Genomic DNA, 26,464 nt, shown 5'->3' on the forward strand with positions numbered 1-26,464 from the left:
ACTAGTAAAAAGAACTATATCTACGAGTGGTTCTTTTAACTAGTTCAACATATAATTTACCGCTCTATCCTGCCATTGCTTGACGAGAGTGCCTTACGACCTTTCACATTTATTAGTTCTTCGATCCTGTAGTTCTTTAAGTCAACTTAATGCCGACTGAGTTCCGCCTGTATCTCACCTCACATCTCTCTTTTATCACTCCCATTGCAGATGCTGAAACACGTACAAATCTCGCCGTTGCGCAATCGCTCCGATTCGCTCTCGCTGCGCTCCTCGAGCAACGCCTCCTCTTGCGCCAGCTCCATGTGCGGCAGTCCGGAGCCGCCCACCGATATGCAGCGAACGCCATCGCGCGCCTCCAGCTACTCGAGCCTCAATGAGCAGCTGCCACAGGTGAGCCCCCACTCAGAGTTGCTTTGCCTGGCCCAACTCACTCTTAACTCAAACTCTTCCCCTTTCGCCTCTCCACAGACCACAATCAAAGTCTACACGAACTGCCTGAAGATCGACATTGAGTACAAGACGCTGGGCATTCAGTGGGACACGACGAGCAAGGAGGTGATTGCACAGCTCCTGAGACGGTAAGTGTGAGAGATTGAAATCCACTTTCGAATGCATTTAATCTAATAACTCCCTCTCTCCTCTGTCTCTTTCTGCCTTTAGCTTGAAGATGCGCCATCGGGATCCACGTCTCTTCTATCTGTCCATGGAGGTGGCTGTGCGGCGAGCTGGAGTGAAGACCATTCTGGTGCTGGACGACGACACACGTCCGGCCATCCTGCAGGCCTGCCATCCCAAGGGCGAGTCGCGCTTCTGCCTGCAGCTGAAGGCGGGCGGCCTGATCCGCGTGCACACCTCGGCGCTGCAGCCGAGCTCGCAGTACAAGTCGCTGGTCATCAGCGAGGAGACGACCTGCGACGAGCTGTTGCAGCTGCTGCTGGGCTGCTACAGCTCCCTGGAGCCCGTCGAGAACTTCTCGCTGTACGAGGTCTGCCCGGGCCAGGAGTGCCAGCGCAAGCTGCATCCGGACGATCTGCCGCTGCGCGCGCAGGCCGAGCGGCTGCGCCGGGGCGAGAACTGTCACTTCCTGGTGCGGCGCACGCCCAACTACGCGCGTCGTCGCCAGCTGCTGGCCAACCTGAACGAGGCCATCAAGCAGAGCTATGAGAGCGATGCGACGGCGGTCTCCGCCGCCGCTGCCGCTGCGGATGCGGATGCGGATGCCGTTAGCCTGCTGGAGCTGTCGCTCGAGTCGGAGCTGTCGCTGTCGGAGGATTTGCGCAGCTGCAGCAGCAGCGAGGATGCCGAGGATGATGAATGCGCCAGCAGTTCCGGCTCCTCAGACACCTCCACCGAATGCACACTGCGTCGCGACTTCTTTCAGCGACGCACGCCGGTGCAAGTGAACGGAAATGCGGCCAGTTCGGCCGTAGCTGCCGCAATCGCTAGCTCTGCCTCCTCCTCCGTCTCCGTCTCCGCCTCTTCCTCGCCGTCGCCCGTTCGCGCTTACAGCCCCGTCTACAACATACGCGAAATACGCACCGCCACGCACTCGTTCTCCTCGCTGGGCAAGGACAAAAAGCTGCTGGACATCCACATGAATGCGCGCTATGCGCCAGCCGGCATCTACAACCGTCTCCTGCCCGTCGCCGAGGACAGCCAGGACGGCCTCGACGTCAATGGCAATGCGACAGCAGCGACAACAGCAACAACAACAACAACACAACAACAGCAGCGACAGCAGCAACAGCTAATACTAAGCTCGCAGCGGAGGCTGTTAACAATAATCCAGCGAAAGGCTTGGGCCACTTTGTCTACTTGTAACTAGTCAAGGCCACAAGTTGTACATAGAGAGGCAGGCAGTGCGAGAGAGAGGAGCAGAGAGCGCAAGAGCGAAAATATCCCCAAAAAGAAACGTAAACCGTTTGGACCAAAGATGCATTTGTAGTTTAAGCCTGAGTGTAAATAGTTAAGAGATAGAGAGAGAGAGATAGAGAGAGAGAGGGAGAGAGAGAGGCAGAAATTGAAGCTTTTGGCATTTGTTGCACAACAAAAAGCTGGTAAATCCAAGATTACTAAAGGAGTCTATAGCTTGAGGCTTTAGTCGCGTAGCTAAAGCTAAACTAAGTCGTCGGATATCTGGGCACCTAACAAAAGGGTTAACACTTAAGTTAAATATATGTAGAAACCAAAAAGATATTCTAATAATACAAATTTAAAAAAAAAAAAAACATGTTTTTGTCATTATTGATACAATTTTCAGCATACCCCGCCTTTGCAGCTGTCTACAGGGTATAATGCCTGGCCTGGGCCTAGGCAAGTTAATTGCATTAAATGCAATATTTACGGCTAACGTCAATCAGGTGGCGGTGGCGGCGGCGGCGGCGCTGGCGGTTGGCCAATTGCAATTTGTATTTTTAAGGATCGACGCGGCGTCGAGCTTAACTTGAATGATTTACGCGGCGTATACGCAATTTGCCATATAAATGAGCTTACAGCGCGAGCAGCTTCATCAAAAATGAAAACAAGCTAAAGATGGCTTTAACTTTAGCCTTTTTTCCAGCAATTTTATTTTGTATTTTTTTTTTTCGCTTTTTTCCGGAGTCTCTTAAATTACACAAATTATCTGGATTTTGTTGCTGGGCGACCTTTTTTTCGTTGAGTGCTCCGACTTTAGCCAACTAATTTATTAAGAAAGGTCGCCAGACTGAATTAAAAATAAACAAATCGCCAATCAAATCCAATTTGTTGCTGCCTAAAATAATAAGTCAACGCCAAAGGATGCGAAAGGGTCTCACAGATACTGAAAGTTTTCGCTTTGGGTAGTTTGTTTGTTCGGCGTATCCTTTGTTCCTGTTTTTCCTGTGAAAGTGGTCCCAGTAGTCGCGTGTGTGTTTTGGCTTTTAGCAGTTACGCTGCTTGCTCTCATCCTTACCAATTCCAATTTGACAGCCATGTCCTTGGTTGCATCCTTTCACATAATCTCAAATAGCCCATCATTACTGTTAAATCAATGTTATACGAGAAATGTCCACCTACAACTCACTTTTGTTCATCTGAGCAGCCTTGCTGCTAAGTTGAGTTTCAGAATTGTTCACCCTGATTTCTGCATACGAAGTGTCTAGTTTCAATATCAAGAGGATCAAACTGTGCAGAGAAATCAAGAAAATATTAGTAAAATCTAGTAGATTTAATCTACATACTTATAATAATTAGGTTTCTTACCTCATTTGAAAATTTTAACCAAGTCAGCTGAATCATCACAAAGGTATGCAACATAAAACTGTAATTGGTGTTCCTTACATAGCGCCACCTATTGAATTTACTTGGAGTTACATTTTCATAAATGTGCTGCCTAAAAGTATGCAATGCATTTTGTGCTGTTATTGAGCTATGTTAATAGAAGAATCGCTTATTGACGCTGCGTTTTATAGGTGTTTCGCCTATTTTGTGTAAATCTTACAATCAGAAATAAACAAAACATTCTAATAATCATATGGTTGACTTATGTTGATCTGATATTGTTTATTTGCATCTGCACTGCGCTGTTATTCTTGCCATTTCCACTTACCTAAACATGGAAGGCTTCCGTGTCGCAATCATAAAATACCTATAAAGCGCAAAGAGCCAAATTTATTGTTTGCATGATAAGTTGAAATACGTGGGCAATAAAATAATATAAATAATACTGAGGGCCTTTGGCGTTCACAAATTTATTTATTTTTAAATTATTTATGTTGATTTATTACCTAATATACATTAATATATATATATATACAGTAATACTAAGACAGCTAAACTAAAAATTGTCCACGTTATTTTTTTAGTGTATGTGTGCTTAACTCTTGGCCAAACAAAACTTGGTATTGGACCAAAACGAGCTAAACCCAAGCAAAGTTTGCCAAGTCCAGCGATTTGAAGGTTGCACACCCACACCCACACCCACACACACACACACATACAGATATGTTGCAACCATGCACGTGTGTACACTCACCCGCACACATACATGACGTAAGCTAACACTAAGCTAAGCTCGTTTTGTTACTCGCCCAACTAATTGCCATAATCCGTTAGATAAAATTTCTTTATCATTTTTTGCTGCTGCTGCTGCAGTTGTTGTTGTTGTTGTGAAAGTTGTGCGAATTGAATCGGGTTTTTGCGTGCGCTTTTTTGTTTTATACAACTAATCGGCTTAGCATGCAGGCCACAGCCCACAGTTATGCATGGCTACGTGGGCGGGCGAGTGGGTGAGTGGGCGGATGCTGCAATTGACTTCTTTGACAGCTGCTGATTTTTCACTTGAATGAAATTGTAATCCAGGCACTGGCATCTGTTGACTAGCTATATAGCCGTTGGTATTAATTTGTTGCTGCGTTTCATAATATGTATAAAATATGAAGACAGAAGCAGTTGCTGCTGCTGCTGCTGCTTCTTCTTCTTCAGCTGCAGATGCTTTTAATTAAAAAAATCCTTTTGCGTCAGCATCGAAGGAGTTGAGTTTAGTTGAGCTTCAGCTGCCAGTTGGTCTATATTACATGCACAAGTTCTGGCTAAAGAGAGAGAGAGAGAGAGAGAGAGAGAGAGAGAGAGAGAGAGAGAGAGTGAGATAGAGTGAGAGTGGGGAGGAGATGGAGAGATACTGATTGCAGCTGCAACTTACATGTGTGGCAACATCCTTTTGCCTGTTTGCCTGTTTGCCTGCTACTCCGTCTCGATGTTCGGCTGAATTCTCGTTATTGCCATTTTTGCCAGAACTTGACTTGCAAAACTTTGCACTCACTGAATGGTCTACCCTGTAAATGCCGAGCTGGGCTCAGTAGTTGAAGTAAAGTTTGTTGGAGTTGGAAGTCAAGTTTGTTATATGAAACAGAGGCGAGGGCATTTCTTAGTCAAGCTTTACTTTACACTTCACTCAGCTTCAGTTTGTCTGTTGCTCACACACACCACACACGCTCTCACACACACACACTCACACACGTGCATGCAGTCTCTCTGCCCAGGCTCCCCAACTGCTGCATTTACTGCTAGGCCATGACAAACATTTTTCATCAGTTTCCATAAGCATTTTCAGCTCAAGCTCTTTCGACACTTTTGTCGAGCTGCAGCTGCAGCTGATTCTGATGCTGATGCTGCTGTCGTAGGCTGTGCGCCTGTTATTTGCATTTTTAAATTTCCTCGAATTTTTCACATTTTTATTTATCAAGAGATAAAGAGCGAGAGAGAGAGAGAGAGAGAGAGAGAGAGAGAGAGAGAGAGTAAGTGAGTGAGCAGCACAGCTAATATGTTGCTGCACACAGTGCGTATGATTGATGTGGGCTGCATATGTTTTATTTAGTTATTGCAGGCACACACCCACTCACTCTCTCTCCTCTCTCTCTCTCTCTCTCTCTCTCTCTCTCACTCTCTCTTTGTCAGCTTGCATACATCACTCAGCGCTTATCTTGAATGCCATTCGAGGGCAGTTACTGTGATTTATGTCAATTCGCAGCCGTCGCTTCGTCGCTTCAACTCGCTTTTAATTATGAGAAATTGTTGGCTCAAGCCTGAGCAGAAAGTTGCTTTGAGTAGCTGCTGTTCGCTGCTCGCTGCTCTAAGGGTGCCACTTGACACAATTTATGGTCACCTTTTCTCTCCTCGCCTCCCTCTTCCTCTTCCTCTTTTGCATAACAAAGCAACGGCCGTGCCGCTTAACAAATGGCCAAAAAGCAAACGAAAGACCAAAACAAGTGCTAGAGCTTCACTTTTCCTCTTCTCTTTTTTTTTCCATTTTGCGCGGAATTTTATTGCAGATTTCCTTCTGCACTTCTTCCTCTTCTGCTCCTCCTTGCTTTTTCATTTTTGGCAATTCCTTCTCGTGGTCTTAATTTGGCTCAAAGCGCGAGTCGCGTGGTAATTGAGTTTGCACGGCGTCGCTTTGTGCGCCGAGAGCAGCAGCAGCGCGTCCTTAGCCAGCTGCAGCGCGTTGACAAATTGAAAAACAACAACAACAACAGCAACAAAAATCATAATACCTAAAAAAATAATATGCAAGATAAAAAAAGAAAAGTATTTTAAAGCGCTGGATCCATTTATTTTGGCATTATTTTTCCCGATTTTGTTTGGCTGCCTCAGCTGAACGTGTCTTTTGGCTGGCCACAAAATCTCTCGTCAGCAAATTCGAATTCGACTTCGAATTCGGCAATCAAATGCTATGAATGCCAAGCGCCGTTCGCCGCTCGCCATTCGTGTTGATGCTGATAATGCAGAAATTATAAATCAAAATCAGATCAATTCAAAATAAACCAAAATCGACTGCAAACGCAACGAAATGCGAATTTTGTTGCTGTTCGTTTACGTTCGGCCAAAGCGAATTCATTGCATTCGCAGACCTGAGCTGGAATTGCTTAGCTTAGTAAATTGAATTTTATCTTGATCCAATAGAACTGCTCAGTCACGAACATGCTATTGGACAACCAGCTCATGTGAGTTGATTTATCTTATAAATTGATCGATATACATAAAGGTATGTAGAACTAATATAGTTTATATTAATATTGTGTAAAAAAATTTTATATATGAAATACGAGTCTCGATAATTTTTACGCAACTAAATCGAAAATCTATCTAAAATCTATTAAAATCTCTATAATTCTTAATAATTCGAATTTCTGTGTAAGTCGACTAAACGAAAAACTGAATTATCGGGGCTCTACTGTATATATGACATATATAGATGAATATAAATAATTTATACAAAACAGACACGAATGATTTTCACCTGCATTTGCTGATCTTTTTATACCCATTAAGAGCTAGTACTAAAGAAAGTAGAGACAAAGCTGTAGACCGTTCAATAGAAATAGAGAAAATAATATTAACCAAATGAGCTGTGGCTTCATCGATAGTATCGTTAGGCATTAGCTCATGCGATAGCTGAATATATGTTGCTCGATAGTGAAATGTTGTCATCTTGCTTAGAGGATAGTTTAAACAGCGCTAAGCAGTGTATCATGACACCGTCAAGTTTAATGTATTCATCACGAATCTCAATATCAGAGATAATCAATTATTGTGCCCTCTACTATACAAGAACTTTATATAAGAGGCTTCAATCTTCAGTACGATCAACAGCTCAGCAGAGATTCCTGCTCTCCATCATGTAATAATTGGATCCTCATTTAATTGCTTGGCTCTTTAACTGTTAAATAAACAAAAATAAAGAAGCTTACCTTTTATGCCTTAACTTCCATTTCCAGTGAAACTAAAATCAAAATGTTAATAATAAAATTTAAAAATTAAATATGCATATGTGTAAGCATATTATACAAATTGCTATATATTTTAATCATATATAGATATGCATATATATTATATTCCACATACATATATAAAAGAATAAATTAACTCGAAAAGGAAAACCCACAAACAGAAATACTTTTTAAAATACATTAAAAAAATTGTAAACATTTTTACATTAGGTCACTAAATCAAATCAATAAAACGCAGGTTAATATAAATACCAGAGTCAAGTTAATAATTACTGAAGACATCATTTAGTTTGAATGTTAGTTTATTCGTATATTTGGTATCACTTTAAACGAGACGTCTTACAGCTATTAAATATGGACACGCTGCGTGTCCTGAGATATAGAATTATTCAAATACAATTTGCGAGTCAGAGAGCAAGATCATCTATCTCTCTCTCTCTCTCTGTGTCTGTGGTTTCTCTCATTTAGCCTGTAACGAATGCGGCTTAGTTATAAAATGGCATAACTCTTTCGTACAACATTTTGTTTGACAATTGATAAAATCTATAAATGGAGCTTATTTAATTATTCGCTTGCCAAGCAATTGAGACTTCTTAAGTGAGCATCACAATGAGCTAATCCGTTGGGTTCTACGAGCGACGACCGAACAGCCTAAAGCGCCTCTTCCAGCAGCTTGGCCATCATAGCTGCTCGTTGCCAATGTGCGTGGTATCCGTGGGCAGCGAGTGGGTCTAAAAATGGACAAAGAGAGAAAGAGAGGGAGAGAGAGAGAAAGACATCAAAATGCGTCAATGGATGCCAAAACAGGGAAAATTATTAAGCACCTGGCTTACAGCTAGACACTCACCTGCAACGCCTTGCGCTTGTGATGCATCGACGAGTTCGAGGATGACTTGCCCTTGCCCTTCTTCCACGAGCAGAGCAGCAGCTCCTTCATGCCCTTGCGGAAATTGCGACTGAGGAAGGCGTAGAGCAGGGGATTAACTCCCGAATTGAAGTACGTGACCAGAAACGTGAGCGGCGTTAGCAGCGCATTAAAATTGGAATCACCGCGATACGAACGTGACCTGCAAATATATAATTTAGAATAATAATATAAATATATAAATAAATATGTAGGAATATATGGTATATTCAAATGCTGCCATTTAAATGAGCATAAAAATATAAAAAAAAGTAGAAGGAAACATTTTTAATTGCTAATTTATTAAATGTAGTTATATTTACTGCTCACACCTCTTACTTAACAGCCCGCAGTGCATTCTTAGTGTAAAATACATATATGTATGTGTGTATGAATATTAACAGCAGACTTTAACAGCAGAGCCTCAAAACATAGTCTAGAAACAGTATTTAACAGCAGACTCTAAGATCAAACTTTACCAGCAAAGTCAAGCAGTGAATGACCAGCAGAGCCTCAAAGCACAGTCTAACAACAGAGCCTAACAGCAGAGCTTAACAGGAGAATCCACCAGCAGAGTCCAAAAGCAGAGACCAAAAGCAGAGGTTAACAGCAGAGTCCAACAGCAGTGTCTAACAGCAGAGGCTAACAGCAGAGTCCAACAGCAGAGTCCAACAGCAGAGTCCAACAGCAGAGTCCTAAAGCAGAGGCTAACAGCAGAGTCCACCAGGAGAGTCCAACAGCAGAGTCTAACAGCAGAGTCCAAAAGCAGTGACCAAAAGCAGAGGCTAACAGCAGAGGCTAACAGCAGAGTCCAACAGCAGAGTCCAACAGCAGTGTCTAGCAGCAGAGTCCACCAGCAGAGTCCAAAAGCAGAGGCTAACAGCAGAGGCTAACAGCAGAGTCCGACAGCTGTGCCATATTTATTGTCTTTTATCAGTGGCCATTCTAAAATCGAACTTTAACAGTAGAGCCAGAGTATCACTCTGTTACTGTAATGTTCATGTGAAGCACAGAATTTACACAAAACTTCTGTGGAAGTGGGGTATTATCTGAGTGGGTTTAGCGCCGTGGCCTTCGCGCTTTTAAGGTCAGATTGCAATCCAGGGCGATGCTGAAAGAGGTCGAGAAGGTAGATGGTCAGTGTAGAAAAAAGAAAAGAAATCTATATATATATGCACATTAATAGAATGAGTATATTTACATATAACAGTTGATAGTCCAACATCTCTATATATACTACTCTATTTTTTTTTTCTTCACCCACAACACAAGTGTCTTAAGTTCTCTATATATATATGCAGTTGTTATTAAAACTCGTTCCGAGGGCTTTGTCTTGGGCCAACTGTCTACTGTCTGTTAAGTGTTTTGGCCAACTCTGGTTGTTGTTGCTAACTCTGAAGTATTTCAACAGATTTTTACCTGCTGCCGTTGCTTGTTCGCACTAACTTTGCGCAGCGTGTAAAGTTTTGGCAGCAGCTTCCAGTCGGCAGCAGAGCTGAGAGGGGACGAGTTGAAAGCACGACTTCGATATACCCTATAAATGTGAGAATGTGTTCGCTTTTCTTCGAAGTTGCTCAATCCTGACTGCTTTCATATACAGGGTATCATCGGGTCTCTTATACAAATATACTCTATAATGAAGTCCTCTAGTCGAAATGTAACTAGGGAATCATTTCTTTCCCTTCAAGTTTTGTTTACAAACTGGACAAACGCAAACTTTTTGAGCCAACTGTCAAAATGTTTTCGGTTCTCCTCTTGCGTTGTTTGAGAGCTGACAATTTGCGCTGCACTTGCAGCTGACAAAAATGTGGGACGGGGGCGACGAAGACGTGGCTAACTGATTGGCGATCTCAAAGGTCCCGACCAGTGCTGCGGTGCTTGAGTTCTCGAGTGGCTTTCACAATTGACTTGCAAATTTAAGGCAGCAAAGCCACAAACAGAGGCTAAATACACCTAGAGAAAGAGAAAGAGAAAGAGAAAGAGAAGAGGGAGAGGGAGAGGAGAGCAAGGAAACTAAATAGAAACAGAAGGCCAGGCCTTTGCACCGCATGGGGTGACCATTTGGCTGGCAATCTATATAATAAGGCAACATTAGGCGCAGCTCGAATCTCTCTCAGTTCCAGGCTGTACGCCAGGTCTGGCGTCTGGTGTCTGGCGTCTGGCCTTCCGGGCCAATAAGGATCAGCTGCCCCACGCTGAGCCTCCTCGTCTGGCGACGTGTATTAATATAAATGCCGGCGTATAATAAAACTGGGCCAGCGTAAGCCAATCGACTACGCAGGGCCAACGCCGTCGTCATCGTAAATGACAACATTTTGAAAAAACAGTTCGCAATTCATTAAAGCTACTCCAAACAGAGGCGCAATGGAAGTGAATTGGAACTAGGTAGGCAACGTTTAAGTTTGTTAGACAAAAGTAAGCAAAGATGGGGAAGGAAAGGTTAAGGCTCACATTTCTCTCCTGCTCCCTTGACCAAACTGAGGAACTTGTTAAAGTTTGTTCCAGTGAGTCTTAGCGTGAGAGTAAAGTTATTCAAGCAAGTATTCTGTTGCTGTAAGTTGGTGCAAGATTTGTCTCGAAAGGAACAATGCATATTGAACTGCATTCAGCTAGTTGAGGGAACTGTTTAAACAGGAGGCAGATTAAAGACGCTGCGTTGAATGTAGAGTTTATTCTAGTACAGCCTAACAGCGGCTATAGTCAAGTTAATTTATCTAATCTAGTATATCTTCGCCTAGTCTCGCGCAGTCCAGTCCAGACAAACCATATCTACTCTTGTCAAGTGAAAATTATCCAAGTCTAACCATTCTAGACTATTTCTGTTTAATCAAATCTACTGTGCTAATTCTGCTTTATGCAATGAACAAGTTAATATATATACATCATAGTAAATATACATAATTTAAGTCATATACTTATACAAAAAATACCGAAAAATAATACTACAAAAATATATATAATATATAAAATATATATATATTTGTATTCAAACATTTAGCTTTTGTGTATGTCAAAATTTATATGAAAAAAAAAAAAAATAAATAAATAAAATAATATTAATAATAATTTCTTGCATAATTTAGCTAAAAAAATAATATATAAATTATGGCAAATTGCTTCTTTTTTTTTTTATTAAACTCTTAGTGTATAATGTTTGTATGATATACATATTATACATGCTACATACATATATCTATACATTTTGCTATAAGCTGGATTCTTTTCTAGGGTACTCTTCTAGTCAGGCATTGGCAACGAGTAAAATCTCACATATTCCATTCTAATTGATTCAAACCTGAATTTATGGCTTACAAAATAAAAGGAAATTAACTGTGCTCAGTGCCAAGAGCTAAGGATTGAGTGATGTTTATTTTTGGGGATTATCAGAGTGTCAAACGTTTCGAGTTTGGTGTAAACAAAAGCAATAAACGTGAGCGAGAAATGCAACTATTTTGCATTTAATCATTTGTTTGCTTTGGCCAAATATTTCATTTAATATTCACGCTTCGGTCGACTGAGCGCGTTTTGCTTGAACAATATTAAAAATAATAATAATAATTGAATAACATATAATATTTGCGGAATATATTTTCGCTCGAATTGCCTAAATGCATTTTGCGCTTGGTTTCAGTGCGCATTTGCAATATGCAAAATATTTTATGTTTGGGGCATAAAAACCAAACTAGAATTTATTTGTTTTCCTCTGCCGCACACACACACACACACGCATGCACAAAACAGAAAACAATTCGCAAAAAATATCGCAGTGGAAGCTCACTTTAATAAAAGTTTACTTCACAGTTCGCAGTTTAGATTTTCAGCTTTAGATTTTTGCTGGTCCTTAAATCAATTGTTTATATCGCATCATCTGGTCAGCTGTCAAACCAATCAGCGACTCGCTACTCTCCTCCTGCTCCTCCCGCCCCTAGAGCTGACCAGAAGCTGTCAGAGAATGGAAAAATCAAACATGACCCACAAGCAGCCGAGGCCAGAGGAAGGCAAATATGAATCGAAATGTTTGAATAGAGCAACGCAACCAATATGGTTAGGGCAAAACCCAAAAAACGAGAAAGCAAGCAAAGCTGGGATGGGGCAGGAATGCTGTGAGCATCAGTCAGTCCATTTGTCCAACTGTCTGCCTGTCTGTGGCTCACAATTTATTTCTATTAAGGCATTTGCCATGTGATGCGATGCGCTGTAATTTCGACTAATGGCATCAGTTGTCAACAAGCTTCAAGCTGATCAAACACTTAAATTCCTGTCCAAGTCATTCTAAAGTAATAATTCATATTATACTTGTATTTATATACAAATATACACATATATATATATATATATACGTTTGTCTGTCTGCCTTAGCGCATTCACTTTGATTGATGCCCACCCAGACCACCAAGACAACTCCAAGCCAAGTGAATTGTCTCAGTTTTTTTTTCTTCTTGCCAGAGCAGAGACAAATATCAATGACACTTGACATATTTGAAAAACTTATTCAACTTCAGTATAAACGAAAAAACAATTTGCGGCAAATATTTTTGGGCAATGATGATAAAATAAGATGTTCAATTGAAGTGAAATAAATAGAACATTTTTTATATATACTAAATATATACTAAATTCAAATTCTAATCGAATTGTATAAGCATACAATTTGTAATCTTAAATATATTTCTTCATATATGTACTATATTATATTTAGATTTCTTTCTTAATAAAAATCTAAATAAATGCTGTAATTTTATAATGTTAATATTATTATTAAATTATATTATTTTAAAGGTTGTATTCTTGTTTAAAATATTATTATAATATTTTTTTCTATTATTATATTCTCAATTGCACAGTCACTAAGAAAACTTATTTAATTGATTTTCTAACAGAAGTTTGGTTTAATTTATTCATAAAAATGAATATAAAAATTAATTGAAATATTTATATTTAGTATTTAAACGCATTAATACTGATTACGTATAATAATAGCATTAAATGTATTAAATTTATATGCTTAAATTCTACTATTTTCAACCTATTTCTGCTTTGGTTAAGCCCTTTAGGCATCCCGCCGGCTGTTAAATAGCCTTTGAAGCGAATGCGATGAGACGCGCTGCGCCGTGCATAACAATTAGCTTGAGAATCGAGAATAATGTTGCTCGCAAACAGGCTGAGAGGCGGCGTTTCGGCCAATCTGAATGGCAATCGGGCCAATTTAATAGACAATTTAATTGTTTGCGCCGCGACAGGTAAGGACAGGTAAAGGAACAGTTACAGGCGCAGATAGGCTGAAGTGTATTATTTATTACGCGGCAGATGGCCTTGCGCTACATGCAAATGACTCTCAACTGTTTGCATAACATCAAATGGCGCAGATGCTTATCCTACGGATGATGATGATGATGATGATTATGAAGGCGATCAGACTATCCCTACTGCATTGGTACAAGCCAAAATCATCTTTGCTTGATTGAATTTTTTAAGAGTTAACGAAAAAAAGTTCCTTCTTTACATAGTTAAATGAAATTATTTTCATAAATATATTCGCAGTATTTGCTTAAATCAGAAAAAAATAAATAGCAATTTAAATTAAAGTTCTTGGGCTTGCACTGAAACAAATAAAGTTTCATTAATTTCAGCAATTTAATATATTGTATATGTCAAAGTCTTTAATTTACACTTTAAGAAGAAAAAACAATTTTCGGCTAACTAAAAACTCAAACTCAGCCAATAAAGCAACATGTATGTATTATAAAATTTGGTTATTCAATTTCTCATTTAAAAGGCTCTCCCACATGTGCTGCCAGTTAATTATAATTGCTTTTCTCGCAGTGTAACACTCACCAGTATTGCCACATTTTGCGCGCATGATACGGCAGATTGCAGAGCGCGAATGTCAGCACAAATATTATCAGCATGCGGACCACGCCTCTCCGTGCGCGCAGTACATTGCTCGATGAGTGTGACATATGTGCGGTTGCCACGCCCACACCACCGCCACCGCCACCGCCTCCATTGCCCTGTCGCTGATTGTGCGTGTGGGAGTGATGATAGAAGCTCGTTTTGCGACAAGCGCTCACAATGGGCCGATCCGCCTCTAGCGAGACCTGCATAAGAAATCGAGGACGTGTTTATGGACATTAATCAAATGGAAAACTATTTTTTATAGAGCTTGAAGAGTGGATTTTATGAAAATACGAACCTTGCAATTATCAAGCTATGGTTTTATTTTCAGTGTTGTTATTGTTGTTGTGTTGTTGTTGTTGTAGTTTTTTGTCGGTAGAGAATGTGAATATAAGTTATTGTTGTGTTGAGTCAAAATAAGGAAGCGAGATAGTATAAACATAGAGGGAGAGAGCAGATACACAGATTGGGAGAAATAGAGATAGAGAGAAAGAGAGAGAGAGAAAGATATATATAACACTTAAACTTAATAGAGAACTATTAGAAGAGGGAATTTATAAAAAAAAAAAAAACAATTTTTGTTTGTTTATCAGTTTAGATAGAGAGAGAGACAGAGAGTATTTTCTTATAAAAATCGCATATAGTGTAATATATACAATATATAGTATAGTATATAATATATATAGTAGAGTACAGAAAATAATTACTTAGACTTACAATGAATTTAATTTACTTAAATTTACTATTATTTTCCTATATATTCTCTCTTTATATTCTTTATGAATATTCTATGCTTTGCTTTCAATTCTTTAATTGATTTATATTCAGTGTATACTACTGCAAGGAATCATATATTAACTTTAAAAAATATATGTGTGATGCATTTATATGGCAAGCACAAACAACATTATATCAGTTCAATTTAATGCCGGCTGCCTGGTCGAACGCTCGATTGGGGTTGAGTAAGTGGCATATTGATATATTACGCATACGCGGCGTGGCACGGCAGCTGAGTGGAATAGCACACATTTTACTTAGACTTGGTTTCATTCTGAAAGTTGCCACTGCCTTGGCCTGGGCTCGCCTGGCTTAAGTTGCCAGCCAACAAGCTGTCTGTGTAATGCTCTCTAATGCCGCTTGACACCTGATGCTGCAGCTGCTGCTGTAGCTGCAGGTAATGTTGACCAAATTGCCATTTCAGCTGCAATTTCCTCTCGCAGCTCGCTCAACTTCAACAAATATTAACTATTAGAAGCCACGCGCGCCACTTACACCTGCCACACCTGCCACACGGCAAGCACACTTTACACCTTTACACTCGGTGCGAGAAAGTTAAGGCATGCGAATACTTCAAATTTGTTGTGCAAGTATTAGTTTACCTTAACTCGAGCTTCGGAAAAGTTTGCGCTGCAATGCTAACCTATCAGGTGCCAACTACATTTATCAAGCTTTCAATTAAATTCAAAGGATGTCATAAAATGTCACTTTGTGTGCAATAAATATTGCATTTCACCACAATCTGTTTTCATACTATTGCAGATTTATGTAGTAAATTATTTTGACGAATATTATTATATGTATGAATCAATGCAGAAAATGTCATTAAGTATGATTTTCTCTTGCCACAACAGAAATATTGAAACTTTAATTACCTCTCACATTCAATGTGTATTGCTGTCAGCGCTAACAGAAATCACTGAACTCAACTAACCAATTTACACACACTCTCATTTGCACATGTATTCTACTTAAGTGTGGACGCTAGAACCTAATGAGCGCGTATTAGTGAGTCAGCTCCGCAGCGCGCAAATCGCTTACGATCCACATTCTGTGTGCGCTCAGAGCAAGTGAGTGGATCTTAGTTAAGCTTTGCTCTAAAGCTCTTAGCGAAAAGGAAAGATGTTAGAGCAAGAAGGCTGCAAATATATGTATGTATGAGTGATCACAATGTGCATATGCACATTATATATGTACATACATATACATATACAATTGTATGTAAGTGAAGTCTGTGCTTTGCTTTTCACTTTTATTTATTAATTACTCATTTCAGTTTAACTTTAACAAAGAATTTTATGTAGCTTTAATTAACTGCTAAATTTCATGTAATATACGATATAAGTATGTGTATTTATACATTTGTTATTTATCGCAAAACAATAACATATGGGTGTGTTCGTGTTACGATTAAAAAGAGAGCAACTAAGCCAGAGGTGAGCAGCATCCCAAAAAGATGAAGATGCCTGCAGACGGCAAATGAGCAAGAATGTCACAAGAGTCGAAATAAAAGAGTGAGTCGAAGCTACACGTTTTGTATGCAGTTTCTGCATTACAATTGCGCACTCACACATTCAAACACGTATGCATGTACATACATATGTACATACAAATAATCATTGCTCAGCAACTTCGAATGCAATAGAGAGAATGAGGCAGCACACCATTCGTTTACAATCCAAGGATTTTGTGTCTCGCTCACTCAAAGCCATGCCAGCTACAGTCTGTGAAACGTCGCAGCTCAATTTATAGTAAATCACTTAACTTCCACAAAACTGCTCAGCTCGATTATGGCTTACGATCCAATCCAAAGAGCAATATATTATGGATTCCGTATGTCTCGCTCACTCATATGAGGCTGAGTATAAGTAAAATTCAACTTCTACACAAGATTGTGGACTTTGTCTGCCTCGCTCACTTTTTATACTATGTTAAATTAAAGTGTGCTTGATTTTATTTTATTTCTTTTTACTCAAGCTGTAGCTTCGCAACTTTTTTGTGCACTTCTGAGCGCAATTCCCACAGCGTTTTCTTCAAACCATATATGTACGTAAGTACGTAACACATTAAAGTACTTTTTGCATAGAACTTGACATTGCTGAGAATGTTTTGGGCAACCAGAGTGCCAAGCGAAACACCTGTGACTATCTGTTTTTGTTGTTGAACTCACCTGACTCTCGGTGATGCTGACGCCTCGCTTTTCGTATTTACTGCTTTGTTTACGTGACAAGGACGTGGAACTGCTGCCGGAAGCTAGCGAGGATGTTCCAGCACCTGTTCCCACTCCTCCAGCACCGCCGCCTGCTCCGACTCCAGCTCCTCCTCCTGTCGCCGACGACGCTGGCAGCTGATGGAGTTGATGATGATGTGGATGGGCTAGGGGATGTGCGTGCGGATGATGGTGGTGATGATGATGATGATGGTGGTACATGCTGTTATGCAGACTCATGCTGTTCTCTGGACCAGCCTGATGCTGCTGCTGTTGCTGTTGATGCTGTTGCTGCTGCTGCTGCTGATGTTGCGTCACATGCGGACTGAGACCACGTGAGCTGCGCCACAAAGCGATGGCTATTTTGCTGTACAGCACCTGTCAAAGTAATTTATGGTTATTTTCATAGCCAGTGTATAGTGCTATAATATCTAAATATTTGAAGTAGAGCCGGGCAATTATGCTCTTTAGAGTGTAGCTAAGTTACGATGTCTTCTCTTTTCTTTCTGCCTTTTCTCTCTGTTCTTTTCTTTTGATCTTACTTACCGTCATTACCAGAAGCGGCATTACGTAGAGCAGCACAAAGTTAATCATGTCGAGCAGCTTGGAATTGAACATTTCCCGATCCAGAACACAGATCTCCTCCTCCTGGCCATCCTCGGTGTGGATATTTTTTATAGTCTTGCTGAAGACAAATTTGGGCGTCGAGTAGACTGCCGACGTTATCCACACGGTGACAATGACCATCTGCAAGAGGGGAAATTTTTACCAGGCTGTCACCCAAATGGGTCTTGTCGAAGCACGCAAAGCTCTTCACTAATTGCCAATCGTCACACACAGAGTGTCGTATGTCTCTGTGTCCATGGCCAGTCTATGTAATACTTCAGTTTAATGGGCGCCATTCACATTAACAAGGAAGCATTTGCCTAGACAATGGCAGCGCGTTTTCTATGTCTATACGTATATCTATTCCTGGAACTTTTTTTATTAGATTAATTGGGTCAATAATTATGCCATTGATATGCCTGGCCTGGCCGGCGGCTCTGGCAAAAGTTTTGCGTTGCGCAAGAAAGAAAACTTTTTCCTTTTGGCCTATTAAACCTTTTTGGGCAAGTTGCTCGCAGTCGCAGTTTAATAAGTTCCATTAGCGCGTAATTTGCGGTCGAATTTCCTATTAAATTGAAACGAAACCCTCCCAGTGCCCACACTGCTTACGCTAAACGAACAGATTAGGAGCTTTAAGAGCTGAGTTAAATTTAATTTTGCTTTAAACTTTTGAAACTTTCTGGCTTAAACTTAATTTTAATGAATTTGAAACTTAATCTGAGTTTGTTGTACTGTTTAATATTATAAATAGGTATATGACATCATCATTATATAATTGAACCATTCAACTTTAACCTTGAGCATATTTTCAATAATATATATATATATATTCCAATAAAGAGAATAAAATATCTTCCATTTGACGTAACTAACTTACTCTTAAGCGCGCAGCTGTTAGAATTTGTTTGCATGTTATCGGGTGGACAATGGCAAAGTATCGCTCCATGCAGATGACCACCAGAATGAATATTGATGCCGTATAGCTGAGCGAGTGCACGAATTGGTACATCCGGCAGAGGAACTCGCCGAAGACCCAGCTGAAAAGAGTGTGAAAAACGAGTGAATAAATATTATAGCCTTAGATCCTTAGATTTGATGACCTAGTTCATTAAATCATTTTATTGAAAATAACTGAACTTGTTCTTTATATAGGACTTAACGCATTTATAAATTGTGTGTTCACATTAGTTCCTTAACTGAACTGAACTAGTTCATTTAATGCTCAATAGAAGTGAAAATAAGAAAAGATTCGGATTCATTTATCTCCGGTTTATTAATGAATTAAACTCAACGGTTCCATAATTGAGCTGAGCTTGTTCATAAGCTCACTAGTTCATGTTAATGAACTCATTCATATGTGCATAAGTGCACAGAGTAAAAAATCCTTCTTTTACAGCGAAGTGGGTGGATCAGGTTGGCAGGCTCACACACACTTGAGACGTCGAGACATATCAAATGTTATGACACGCCCACCGAAACCTAAAGCCGCATTAAGGTGTCATTTGTGCGGGCTGTGGCCAGAGCTTTAGCACTTTGCTATCATTTTTATATTTTCTCTCATTGCATTAGGCCAACTGAAATTTTAGCCTCGGGATCATTGTGCTCGAGGATTAGCACGTAATTCTATTTTTGTGGAACAGCTTATCCGCCGTAAGGAGAAAACGTCAGAATTTCGTCTGTTCCTTTTTACAAATATATATAAATAAAAATTATTGGCAACTTCTTGGCATTCTCGGCTGCAGCTGAAAGGCATCAAATTTGTTGAGCTACTTAAATATCCATTAAAAGTGAAAGCTTTCGGTATGTGGTCCTTGAGCATGCGAAAGCCGTATACCCATAAGTCCGAAACGAAGCGCTGTGAAATGCCTTTGATTAGTTAAAGTTGTTATTTAAATTCATTGAAAATTTTTTATTGTTATGGACAACAATAGACAATACCTAAAAGCTAAAAATAATACAAAATAAAAAACAAAATATAAATATATAAAAATAATATAAAGTACTATATAAAATTACAGAGCTCAAGTATGTAAAATGAATCTGGTTAATAATATAACAAACAGTTTATATATATTTAAAAAAAATTATTGTATTTTCAATTTATATTATTTTAATTATTTAATTTTAATCTATTAATTAAATGTATTTTTGTATATAATTATTAGTATTATTTTTATATATTTATTTTATGATTTTAGTACATTTATTTTTTCCCACTTACCTGTCTATAAGATAGATGGAGAGATTTTGCATAACACAGAAGAGACCCACGCAGAAGTCGGCAAAGGCCAAGTTGGCCAAGAAGAAGTTGGTTATGGACCGCAGACGACGGGACAGCGTGACGACCAATATAACAAGCAGATTGCCTGGGAGAATCGAAAATTAAGGAATAATAGTTAGCAAAAGTCAATTAAGCTGTTCCATTCAAATGCTTTGCAAATGGGAGATTTTAAAAATGTTAACATAATATTTGGCTCTGCCTTCACAGTTGAGCAGAAAGTCTGCCCATCTGTGCACGCATAACTGGTGCAGTAACTTTTGGCAGACAGCCACATCCTATACAGGCACACATAATACTGAATGGCAATTTTTGTCACAGTCCCTTGACGTTTGGCTTAATGTTGCGTTGAAAGTTTATTTTAATTAGGGGCTTTCATTCATGCCACATCTCTCGCTCTCTCTCTCTCTCTCTCTCTCTCTCTCTCTCTCTCTCTCTCTCTCTCTCACTCTCTGTGTGTGCGTCTCGCACTGCCTGCCTTAATTAAATGAAAACCCTGCCAAGTGGGCTTAACTGACAACAGCAGCCAAGGGCCTATGATATGTGGCCTGTGATATGTGGTATGGAATGTGCAGACAGTTAAGGCTAATTGCCACAGCTGTCCAAACTTGATCAAAAAGAAAAGCTGTTAAATTGCTCATAAATTATATATGCTAATACCAAAAGTGAGCCACAGACTGTAGCACATGTTTGCAGCTCTAAAACAAGCCAATTGTCATTTAATATAAGAAACAAACACAAAGTGTTAGGGAGAGTTGATGTCTAACTATTATATAGGAGCTGATCGATTAACATTTTTTCAACTTTGATTTCATAAGATTTAAATTGACTTTAATATACTGAACACAGAGTACTGAATAGTCCTCTATCACATATTTGAACACAATTATATTCAAATTAGTAATATACTACATATACATAGATACATATATTCTAACATCACCAATGATCATTCTTACAGCATATTTAATTTTGATGTAATATCATTACCTTTTTTTTTTGACAATGAGCAAAGTTTTCTTCAACTTATGAATACCTTGAGTCTAATCCTTTTAAAGTTATAAATTCGGATTTAACTTGAAGTTAAGCCGATTATCCGTTGAGTTTAGTTCAAGTTTTAACTAGCCATAAAAGTCATCTATATTAAAATTAAGATAGGCTCCTGGCTTTGGCTTGTCTCAGTGTGGTATATGCTACATTTTTTTATCCCTTAGTATATAAGGTATAAGTACATACATATGTATACTTAAATAAATGAAATAAAGGCAAACATTGAAACTTTTGTTGAGCACATGCATGAGGAAGCGGAACTCCGGCACGGACTTTACAAGCCCCTACTCCACATCTGGCAAGGACACACGTGAAGCGACAGTGCTGGGTAGAGATGAGTCAGCCTTGAGAACATTTTGTACGGGTTGTGTTTTGTTGCGCTCTGAGTTTTCGAATTGTTTGAAGTAATTAAAAAAGTTTCTGTTGAACACATTTTATTATACAATCTTTTTTTTTTTTTTTTTTTTGGTTTTCTGCCTGCCATTTGCAAACAAATAATACGCGTACATCAGCGACCGAAAAAAAAATTAAAAAAATACATGTATTTTGTCTTCCATTGTTGCTGGCCGTAATTCACATATTTGGCATATGTATATGTATATAAATGCATATGCATGTGTGTGTATAAATAAATGTGCGTATATAAAGGATATAATTTATGAGCTTTTGCCTGAGCTCTAATTAATGTTTTGCAGCGGTTGCTTCAACTAGTTGCAACTTGTACGAACTATTTTACAACGTCCAGTGCATGTTTATATTTCCTAATTTGAATGTATGCCAAGTGCAGAGGGAAACACAGAGAGAGAGAGAGAGAGAGAAAGAGAGAGAGAGAGAGAGAGAGTGAGAGTGGTCTAAATTGTATTTGGTGCTTGGATTACGCAATTCTAATGCAACATTTGCAGCATATTAAATTTGTTGCCTCTTTAAAAGCCACTAAGCGAGTTACAATCACTCTAATGCCTCAACCACAGACTGTTTCCAGCATTTCACTATGGCCTTGGGTTTCAGTTTCATGTTAATTCGAGCCACAATTATTCTCCCAATGCGTTTGTGTGTGTGTGTTTGTGCTGGGCGTGTCAGCATGAAGCTATTTAAAGGTGTAATTGTATCAGCTCAAGTAGAATCTAATGGAAGTGAATGATGATACATACAGAGGGAGGTAGAGAAAGGGGAATGATGAATGAGGCTCAGCAAGGGAGTGAGAGGATGTCAAAGAAACAAAGAAAAAAAGAGAATAAATGAAAGAAAGACAGAGAGAGAGGTATAAAGAGAGCGAAAGGTAACGATGTAGATAGGGATAGCAAAGTGAGGGAGATGGAAATAGATAGAGTGAAAGAGAGATAGAGAGAGACAGAGGGAGCACTTAGAGATTGAGAGAAAGAGAGACTCTCAGAGGCAGAAATAGAAAAATAAATAAAAGAGAGAGGAACAAAAGATTTACAGGAAAAAAATGAGAGTCAGACAGCGATCAAGTCAGAAAAGGAAACTTGAATAAATAGAGCACAGGTAGGAGTCAGATATAGAGAGGCGAAATAGGTGAAAAGAGAGATTGCTAGATACGTAATTCTAGAGAGAGCACTTCATATTACTAAGACATACGTTAAACCAAAGCAAATAACACATGCATAAATACATAAAATCGCCAACTATAAACTGTTTGTAAAATGCTGGTCTAGGGTATGACAAGTACCCATAAGTAATCTATGATATGCTCAATGCTAATATTATTGCTGCGCATTCTGACCTTGGATTGTTTTGGTTTATGTAAAATTGCGCATACGCCTCGTGTGTCGGCACATAATGAATGATTGCATTAATTAGTCAATCGGGCCTTTATGTGGATTCGGGCTTTCATTAGGGGGACATTCATTCGAAAAGTTTAGCAACAACAATTATGTCAGGCAACGACAATTGCTTGCTGCAATCAATTATGTTGTTTCGGCTGCTTGGCAACATTGTATTTTCTCATTCCGTGTGTGTGTGTGTAAGTGTATTTTTAATGTTTATGTTTGTTGCGTACTAAACTAATCGAGGGAATAACTGGGAGTTGGCTGAAACATGCAAGCCATTTGGCCATAAAATGTGCTCGGTCTGCAGTAGGTGTTGCTGTTTGCTGTTTGTTGCTGTTGCTGTTGCTGTTGCGTCTGTCTGGCCGAAGCGATGACACGACACTTTATTGCCCTCTGACTGTAAGAGCGACCATTTTAATATGCCCCTGCCTGTGTGTGTGTGTGTATGCGTGTCTGTGTCTCTGTCTCTGTCTCTGTGTGTGGTATTTAATTTGCCACTAATTGCTGCACTTGACGCTTGGTCGAATAAAACGCTCCGTTTAATGGCATTCCATTTGCTTTTAAGCTAATACGAATTAACTAAAGTCAAAAATACAAAGAAATATAAATCGGAAAAATTTTAAAGGTAATTCAATTAAATTAAGAATACAAAATAAAACATAAATAATTTATATATATAGTGTGAAAACATAAATAAAATATAATAATCGATCAACCTAATGCACTGGTAATTAAAGAAATATCTTGATAAAAATAAATACTATAATATGTATTTAAATATACATTTAACTAAATAAATAACAAAAATTTGAAAGGTATTTTGAGGATCCTTGTAGAAACAGTTCATTGATTTGCTGACCAAACATCAACAATTCACTTTTTTGCTTTTGGTTTGTTCTTGTTAACTTTCGGGCTAAGAGCAACAAAGGAAACAGAAAAAGCCAACCACAAACTGAAAGTCGGTCAAGCGGTCAAGCCACAAAAGAGCGCTTTGGTCCTTAGCCATATCTGTAACCGTTTTTTTTTTTTACTTTTTTATAGGGACAGCTAAGAGCTGCTGAGTAATTGGCAAGTGAGCAGTTAACAGGGACACCCAGAGGTATACAGAGAGAGAGAGAGAGAGAGAGGGAGAACAAAGGGAAACAAAAGCATAGCCAAAATAAGTAACTAAATGAACATACAGCACAATGTGAGGTTTGGGATCGATGCCAGCAGCACATACCAAAAGCCAATTTGCTTTTGCTGGCTTGGCAACAATATGTTTGGTTAAAAAAAAACCGTATTAAGCTGGGCGCAGTTTAGCGCTGGTCAGCTATGAATCAAATTCTATTCATTTCGAACTAAAAAAGCCTTTCACTACTTAAGAGTGAAATAGCCCCGGGCAGCTAGAAACTGAGCAAAAGATAACAAGCTATCGATTCTGTCTCAATGAAACTAGGCACAAACATCAGCAGCTGCAGAATAAACCCATTTGAGCCGGATAATGAAATGAGCTTCGTGCTGAACTGTGAACTATGGAGCTTAGTCGCTCATGAACAATGTTGATAATCGCTCAAATGGCACTCAGTTCATTCCAACAGTTTCACATTTTCAGTTCATAAAATTGAATAAACATGGAACTAGTAAGAATATTAAAATCTTTCAAATGGAGAATCAGTTGTAGCAAATTGTGCTCGATATTTCGCTTAAGTTCTATAGCTAAAGCAAGATAATATTAGACAATTTATATATGTTTTATCATTAGGCATACCGATTGAATCTTAGAGCATTTGGAACTAGTAGTTCCCTAATTCATTTGATTAATTTCTAATAATTCTTCCACGATCAAATATAGAATTCTACTTACCGAAGAAGCAGCAACAGAAGACAATCGTGTAGAGGGTTATGAATATGATGCGCACATCGGTGCGATCGAATATATATTCGCTGGTGTTCTCAGCGTCCTCCACTTCCTCTTTAGCCGCCTCAGTTAGTTCGCTCAATTCAAGAGATGTGGTTGCTGCTGCTCCTGCTCCTGCTGCTACTCCTGCTGCTGTTGGTGTTGCGGCCGTCGCTAATGTGGCTGTTGTCTCATTCATAGATAATGCGATTTCCGTGACGGTCACATTGAGTGCCAGGCTCGAGTCATTTCCAGTCGTTGACAATGAACAATCAACTAGGAGCATCAGCAGCAACAGCAGCGGCCATGGCAATGAGCGTCGATGGAGGCGGCCTGTTAGCTGTTGCTGTTGTTGTTGCTGTTGTTGTCCCTGCTGGCAATCTAGTAAGCCGGAAATGTTATAATTTGTAGTTGGAGCAGGGCTATTGCCGGCTTCATTATCATCATTATCATCATAAGCCGCTGATATGTTTGTGCCCACAGTGTTGCACAGTTGTTTATGCGCTCGTCCCTGTCCCACGTCCGTTTCCGTTGCTGGCCGGCGACGACGACGTTGACGCTGCCGCTGTCGCTGCCAGAAGGACGCCGCCGACGTCCACTGTCGACTGCTGGCGCTCATAATGCTAATAATGCGTTGCAGCTGCAGCTAAAAAGATAACGAGAGGGGGAGTGAGACAAAGGCTTAGAGAGAATGAGTGTGAGAGAGATATTGCAAATGAGTTTGAGCTGCAGATAGTTAGGAGGATGCACAGTTAACTTTAATCAGCTTTTGCTGCTGCTGCTGTTGTTGTTGTTGTTGTTGTTGTCGTCAAAACGCAACGACCCAAAACCACCGCAGCACTTATTGTTGATTAAAATTTACAGAAGCAAGCTGCAAAATTAACATTTTACTCTAAATTTTCACATCAGCCAGCGGAAATTGTAGCTGATGAAAATTACGCATACGCCAGGCTCAACAGCGCATTCTTATGAGCAGAGCAAATTGCTGCTGAAGGTCCTCTCATATATGTACATGTTGCGTATAATAATCTAATTAGCCAGTGATTTCATAGAAATGCACGACGTGCTAATACGCCGAGCTGTGCCTTTTAGCTAGTATATGGGCAGGTTAATTAACTCAAATAATTAAAATAATATTTTTTGAAATATCTAAAACAAATAATAATCATAAATATTTAGTGCGAAAGCTAAAATATATTCTTGAAATAAATTATTAAAATGCATGAATTAAAGTTCCATCTCTTGCAGATCTATATACGCTCTATGCAATTAAATACAGGGTATACACAGCATTCAAAATTCACAGCGTACACTAATTACACAGGCCAACAAGTCGTAATGAAATTTGGTAACCAGGATTAGATTATGCTTAACCAACGAGTTTTGAAGTGCTGCAGTCGAATGTGAAGATAGGGAGAGAGCAGAGAACAGCCATAAAGTCTAGTTTATGAATGGATCTATTTTGTGTAGACTTCTGGCTGTATGCTGTATATGAAATATATGGGTTCTGTTTAAAAACTGTTACGAAGTTAACTTTTATGTTATGTCTATGTATTCGTCAAGTGAACTTGTTGAAATGTTATGTCTGTACTCTATTATATTGTCCAGCCATTCTTAAGTTTTGCTACATTTTCCCTTCAAGATGTGAGTCTTGTGTGTAATTTCTAACATGAAAAAAATCACACATAAAATTATCAATATCATATATCATATATAAAATTATCAATATATATATTTTAGTCTTACTATTCTTTAAAGGAGTTTTTAATTATATCTGAATATCATACATAATATAATTTGCAGTTTTATAGATTTAAGCTCATCTA

General features: G+C 39.2%; 2 protein-coding genes across 3 annotated transcripts in view; one reads left to right on the forward strand and one right to left on the reverse strand.

Moving 5' to 3' along the window:
* The window catches only part of rau (RA domain-containing protein rau), a 30,919-nt gene extending 28,741 nt beyond the window's left edge, over positions 1-2,178 (forward strand). Inside the window, 4 exon segments of the mRNA XM_030389105.2 lie at positions 211-393; positions 472-581; positions 664-1,720; positions 1,723-2,178. Coding sequence (XP_030244965.2) covers positions 211-393; positions 472-581; positions 664-1,720; positions 1,723-1,824 — 1,452 coding nt within the window. The 3' untranslated portion in view covers positions 1,825-2,178.
* Positions 2,179-7,534: 5,356 nt separating this feature from the next.
* Positions 7,535-26,464, reverse strand: part of TrissinR (Trissin receptor) — a 40,506-nt gene continuing 21,576 nt past the window's right edge. Inside the window, exons 2-10 of one of the 2 annotated variants that reach the window (XM_089257845.1) lie at positions 24,606-25,284; positions 19,863-20,007; positions 18,519-18,678; positions 17,582-17,782; positions 16,997-17,413; positions 14,348-14,362; positions 13,990-14,252; positions 8,098-8,317; positions 7,535-7,981 (exon numbers count right to left, since the gene is read on the reverse strand). In XM_089257845.1, coding sequence (XP_089113971.1) covers positions 7,931-7,981; positions 8,098-8,317; positions 13,990-14,252; positions 14,348-14,362; positions 16,997-17,413; positions 17,582-17,782; positions 18,519-18,678; positions 19,863-20,007; positions 24,606-25,257 — 2,124 coding nt within the window. In that variant the 5' untranslated portion in view covers positions 25,258-25,284 and the 3' untranslated portion in view covers positions 7,535-7,930. Of the gene's footprint in view, positions 7,982-8,097; positions 8,318-13,989; positions 14,253-14,347; positions 14,363-16,996; positions 17,414-17,581; positions 17,783-18,518; positions 18,679-19,862; positions 20,008-24,605; positions 25,285-26,464 lie in introns of those variants that run through there. The other variant, XM_089257844.1, reaches the window with a different exon arrangement.

This window comes from Drosophila navojoa, chromosome 3, assembly GCF_054131105.1.
Source record: "Drosophila navojoa isolate 15081-1374.11 chromosome 3, UAZ_NAV_1.0, whole genome shotgun sequence".
Taxonomy (NCBI): Eukaryota; Metazoa; Arthropoda; class Insecta; order Diptera; family Drosophilidae; genus Drosophila; species Drosophila navojoa.